The 5720-nt window shown below is 35.9% G+C and overlaps 1 protein-coding gene across 1 annotated transcript; it reads left to right on the forward strand.

The window, feature by feature from the left end:
• The first annotated feature begins 3378 nt into the window (after window positions 1–3378).
• Window positions 3379–5720, forward strand: LOC21396052 (mediator of RNA polymerase II transcription subunit 21). The gene is made up of 4 exons (XM_010103135.2): window positions 3379–3708; window positions 4382–4459; window positions 4602–4653; window positions 5368–5720. The coding sequence occupies exons 1-4, from the start codon at window positions 3502–3504 to the stop codon at window positions 5442–5444; spliced, it is 414 nt and encodes a 137-aa protein (XP_010101437.1). The 5' UTR covers window positions 3379–3501; the 3' UTR covers window positions 5445–5720.

Below are 5720 nucleotides of genomic sequence, written 5' to 3' on the forward strand. Positions count from 1 at the left end.
AAGAGCGGTCCCGTTCCCAGATCTTAAACGGCAATCTCAGCCTTCTGGTTCTGTTCACTCAGAGCAAAATGCTAAGCAACCTGCTGAGCTAAAAGACCAAGTGCCTAAAATTGCACTTGCATTCTACTCTCAACTTTCTAATCTTCAATCTGGCATTTCAGAAGCACCTGAGCACCGGTCCACAGCTGTTAAGATACCTGTAGCAGATAATGTGCCAAAGATTGATACAGGTCTTTCACTGAGTGGAAAAGTCCTTCCACCACAAATGGAGGAGCCAAAGGTTGATGAACCAGTTGAGGTGCTACAAGAAACTGAAGCCCCCAAGCCGATGAAAGGACCTAATGAAGTGGAGACAAATGAAGAATCAAAAACAGAACCAGAATCTGAACCACTTGTTGACACCTTGCTCGGTGCTGAAGCCTCCAAGCTGATGAAAGGACCTAATGAAGTTGAGGCAACTGAAGAGTCAGAATTTGAACCCGCTGCTGACGTGTTCCCTGGTATTGAGACTTCCACACTGGTGAAAGGACCTACTGATGTTGAGGCAAACAAAGAATCGAAGGAAGAACCGGCACCTACGCCAGTTGTTGACATATCTCAGGGCGTTGAAGCTGTTGTTAAGGAACCTGAGATTCATGATGCAGCTCTGAGCTCTGACCCTAGGAATGATTCGACTTGTGATGAGGTGAAGACTCTGAATCTAGAACTCAACCAAGCACCTGTGGCTTCTGAACCCGCATTCGAGAATTCTGAGTTGGTCAACAATTCAATGAAGAAACATGGCAATGAAGAAGGTGTTCTGGCAGAACCGCAATTGGGGCATGCTGTTGAGGTTCCCAATGGAGAAGGTAAGCCACCTGTGGGTGATTCTACTAAAATTACTGGTGCAGTCTCTTTCTCGGCAGTGAAACACAGAGAAGAGGCCATTCGTTCTGAATCCAAGCCTACATCTGAAGGACGTGTTCCACCTGAGCTAACCGAATTGGAGATCCGCAGTCCTTCCGGTGAAATTATCAACATGGAATGTGATGAAACGGATGCTTTGCAGTCTTAGATATATTCATTGGTGTCAAACAATCTCAGCAGGATTTGCAACTTGTTTTTGGAGGAAGGACAGGAGAAACTAATAAAAACAGACAACGTAGTCTCTTAGTTGCCATATTATGAAAATCATTCTATAGGCATAGACAAAAAAATTTTGTAGACCCTTTTTTTTTCCCCCCCTATTGACAGCTTATGATGGTTTTAATTTTCGATGTGGCAACTATTCTCCTCTTTTCTGTAGGAGCCGTTTTATCTTAGAGTAATTATAGTTTCCGTTAATTTCTTCATTTGTTTCTTTATATGTTGCCCAAATCTTGTTTTGCGTCTTCTCAGGTAACAAACTTACAACTCCAGGATGGACAGGACTGAATAGGGAAATTGATCATGATTGATCCATCGCCTGTTAAGTTGGATTTTTTGTGGTTGCATTGTTATTAATGCGCTATTTTTACATGGCATATATTTGATTAGAATAATATAGCTGAACTTATTATCTTCTTTCTATAATGTGTATTTTGTTGGCAAAAAAGTTGAGATATAGTTTATCTTTTTGCAACTATTTACTTTTGCCTGCTTCGCCTTTTCAGGGAACAGAGAGAGAGAGGAGAGAGAGAGAGAGAGGAAAACATGATTTTATGCGTGTTTCAGTGAATCAACTAATGGCATCTCAATCATTTTAGGCATACATCATAACCTCTGGCTAAATCTTATTATGTAAATATTTTGTAAAAATACCCATATTTCTATTGTATTAAAGTTAGAATAATATGTACATAAAATAGAATGCTGAAATCATTTTTTTAGAATGCAAGAATTATCTTATAATCAAATAATAATTAATTTTAATGAAATTTGAAAAAACTAATTTAAAACTTCATTACTTGTAGAGTATGCTTTTGTAAAAACGACACAACGTGCCATTGCATCTTATGAAGGTTGAAGTTGAAAAATAGAAAATAGGATAATTGACACAAATGGTCCCCCAAATTTATCAAAAAGTGATAGTTTGGTCCTTAAACTTTTTTTTATGAAACGAGCTCCAAACTATTTAAAAATGTGTAATGTTGTCCTTTCCGTTAAATACCGTCCAAAAATATGGATCAAATCATAACCTATTAAAGTCGATTGTGACTAAAAAATCACCTCATAATAAGAGACCGTAATATCATCCTTTTAGGTTATTATGCCGTTATTTTTTGGACGGCATCTGACGAAAAAGACTACATTACACCTTTTTAAATAGTTTAAGGTTCGTTTCGTCAAAATAAAAATTTAAAGACCAAACTATCTATCTTTTAAAGAGTTTGGAAATCATTCATGTAATTTATCCTAGAAAATATTACAACTTAGGAACATTTCCTTTTTGGTCCATGGCATAATGGACACATATGTAACTCGAAAAAGAGAGAAATAAGCCAAGATTTGAGATGAATTATAATTAATAAGCCAATAGTTTACATAAGTTAATAAAAAAGGCCAAATTACTGTTTTCGTCCATAACTTATCTAGTTATGAACCATAACTTGACAAGTTATTGTCCATAATTATCCATAACTTGTCTGGGTATGAACCATAACTTGACAAGTTTATCCATAATTTATCTGATTATGAACCATAACTTAATAAGTTATAGCCTCTTAATTTATATAATTAAAAATTAACTTATATACTTTCTTCAGCTTTTCATATTGGTTTATTTTCTACTATTTGTTATATCTCTTACAAGCCCAATTACGGCCCAGTACATGTGCTTCTTACCCAACCCAGTCACCTTATAAGCCCAGGCCCGCCAATATGAAACCCGTATCCGCATTCCGTACCCTCTCTTCCTCACGCTTCCATCAGTCTCCGGTCGATTCCGACGACAAGATATATTCATGAGATCCTTGCATTTGTCACTTTGTGTACAAGGAAAGCAATAAACTGTGAGTACGTTTAGAATTAATTTTAAATTATTTTTAAAAATATTTTTGTATGTTATCAAGGTAAAAACAGTTTGTAAAATGGATTTGTTTAACAAATATTTTGAGAATGAAAATAAAAATAAAAATAAAAAATAGTATGAATGATTTTTGTTAATTAAAAAATAATTAAAAATTATTTTCTCTTTTATATTTTTATTTTTTAATATTTATCAATAATTTTATAATATATTAATTAATAATTATAACTAAACACAATTTTATTTTTTTATTATACTCAAAATAATTTCTTAAAAAATTAACTAAATAAAATTTCAAAATTATTTTCAAAACAATTTTCAAAATAATCTCATATTTTATTTTAAACTAAAAATAAAATTATTTTAAAAACATTACCACACGGCCTTTTGCATTTCTCATTCAGAGCTTTCGATTCGTCCCATGTTCTGAATATCTATCTAGTTTCAGCTTTGCTTCGAAAAAACCATCCTCAGTCAGAGATTCAGAACAAAGCTCGAGAGAGAGAGAGAGAAAGATGGACATAATATCGCAGTTGCAGGAGCAAGTGAACACAATAGCTGCTCTGGCCTTCAATACGTTCGGAACACTGCAAAGAGACGCTCCTCCGGTCAGGCTCTCCCCCAACTACCCGGAGCCGCCTCCTGTTACCGCCGACGACTCCTCCAAGTTCGCCGAACAGCCCAAGCTCTTGAGCGCTTCTCTCGTTAAGGCCGCTAAACAGGTCCTATTTTCTTTTTCTTTTGAATTGTTTGGAAATTTTCGGCGGATTTATACTTTGGTGGAGATTTTTCTTTTTTAACCTAGAAATCCATTTCAAAGAGGGGAATTAATGTTTGTTAGCGTCGGTTTTAATTGAATTAGGGGTTTAAACGGGTGATTTTGGCTGTGTGAATAGAATAATAATGATTGTTAATCGGAATTATTTAGGGTGGGGAAGAACTTTGTGGAACAGTAAATATTTAGTATTGACGAAAATACGATATTTGGTGCATAAATTTGAATGGAATTTATGGCAGTTGTGTAATCAAAATGTTAAAATGGGATTATTGGCATCATAAGTTGATCTATTAGCACTTCACTTCCTTTTTTTTTCTCCTGATTATGGGTTGTATCAGATATGGCTAGGGATGGTAATTTTACCAGTTAACCCATTTATCTCGCTACCCGCATTAAACGGGGTGGGGAAAATTCGTTTTGGCGAGAAGACCACCCTGCCCCAAATCCGCACCGTAGCCATCCTAGATATGGCTCTGTAGAGTATTAGACTATTGGGACTACAAATATTCAGATTATGATTCATGAGAGTTATTCTTTGGCTCATTTTCTGTGCAATGGTCATCAACTGTTTTAGTTCCTGTGGCGCAACTGTTTTTGACCAACTGTTTCTTGTGCAGTTTGATGCTTTGGTAGCGGCACTCCCATTATCCGATGGAGGTGAAGAAGCACAGCTGAAGCGGATAGCAGAACTACAGGTATGTAGTCGACTGGCTATGACCCGTTGAAGATTCATAAGTTTCCATTTAGTTTTCTTTGTGTTCATAGGTTCAACTCTCACATTATTACTCTGTTATTTTTTGTTTTTATTGTTTTGTTGGCGGATATGGAACTATATAGGCCGAAAATGACACTGTAGGGCAAGAACTTCAGAGGCAACTTGAAGCTGCAGGTCTAAGTTTTCTTTTCCCTCCTGCTAGATTTGTTGAAGTTTTCATTTCCGGAGTCGTCTTTGCTTCATTTTTCTGTGTTTTTGTGCATGTGTGTGAGGGAGAGATGCCAAGAAGGGTAGTTAGTTGCGTTTAGTGCTAATCCAACTAATGTATATCGGTATATGACACACTCAAAGAACCATAGGGCATTCTGTTGATTGAAATAGAAAGAATATCAATCATATTTATCAGAATGAAGGCCAGTAACATCCTATGTTTAGCACCATCTTATAAATGCCTCTGTAATTGCACCTTTGTCTGATGTTTGAAGCGCACAGTTATTTTCCATAAACATATCTAGATGAAAGCATTCCTTAATTGCTTGAGAAATGGTAACGAAGTTCTTGTCCTCTTAATATGAACTCCATTGTTATTTTGTACTCCAGTTCCGCCGGATTGAGATTACCAGTGAGCAAAACACTTGTATTAAACGAGTCATAGGCCATTGTAAAGCTGTATTATGCTACTCTCAACTCTGTCTTCTATCCTTTTCTTTTTCTCTTTCTCTTTTTGTTTACAAGGCTTTTTGCTAAAATGATAACCTGCAAACATCAATCATGAGGTATATTTAATCGTCCATTTTCCTATGTGCCATTTTTTTCGTTTAGCAGTTCCTTTTAAAAATATACAATCTGGGATTCTCTTCTCAATGTCTTGTCTTTTGTTGATTTCAGAGAACGAACTAAAACAGGTCCAGGAATTGTTCAGCCAAGCAGCGGATAATTGCCTAAACTTGAAGAAACCAGATTAAGTAGAAATGACATGATCGACCAGAATTGCCTGTACTTGAAGAAACCAGATCGAGGCCGGATAGTCTTACAGCATCAGCCAAATAATTGACTCATTTTTGCTTTTCTTTGCAACTTGTTTATATACTAGTTCCTTTCTTTTGTGGATACTTATGCTTAATTGATGTTAAGAACCAAGATTATCATGCTTGGAGTTGAATATTATCTTAATCGACTTTCCTAATTTCTTCCGAATAGAAAGGTCAATGGGGAAGATAATTCCCGATTTGGGGAAACTA

Source organism: Morus notabilis, unplaced genomic scaffold (assembly GCF_000414095.1).
Source record: "Morus notabilis unplaced genomic scaffold, ASM41409v2 Scaffold637, whole genome shotgun sequence".
NCBI classification, from domain to species: Eukaryota; Viridiplantae; Streptophyta; class Magnoliopsida; order Rosales; family Moraceae; genus Morus; species Morus notabilis.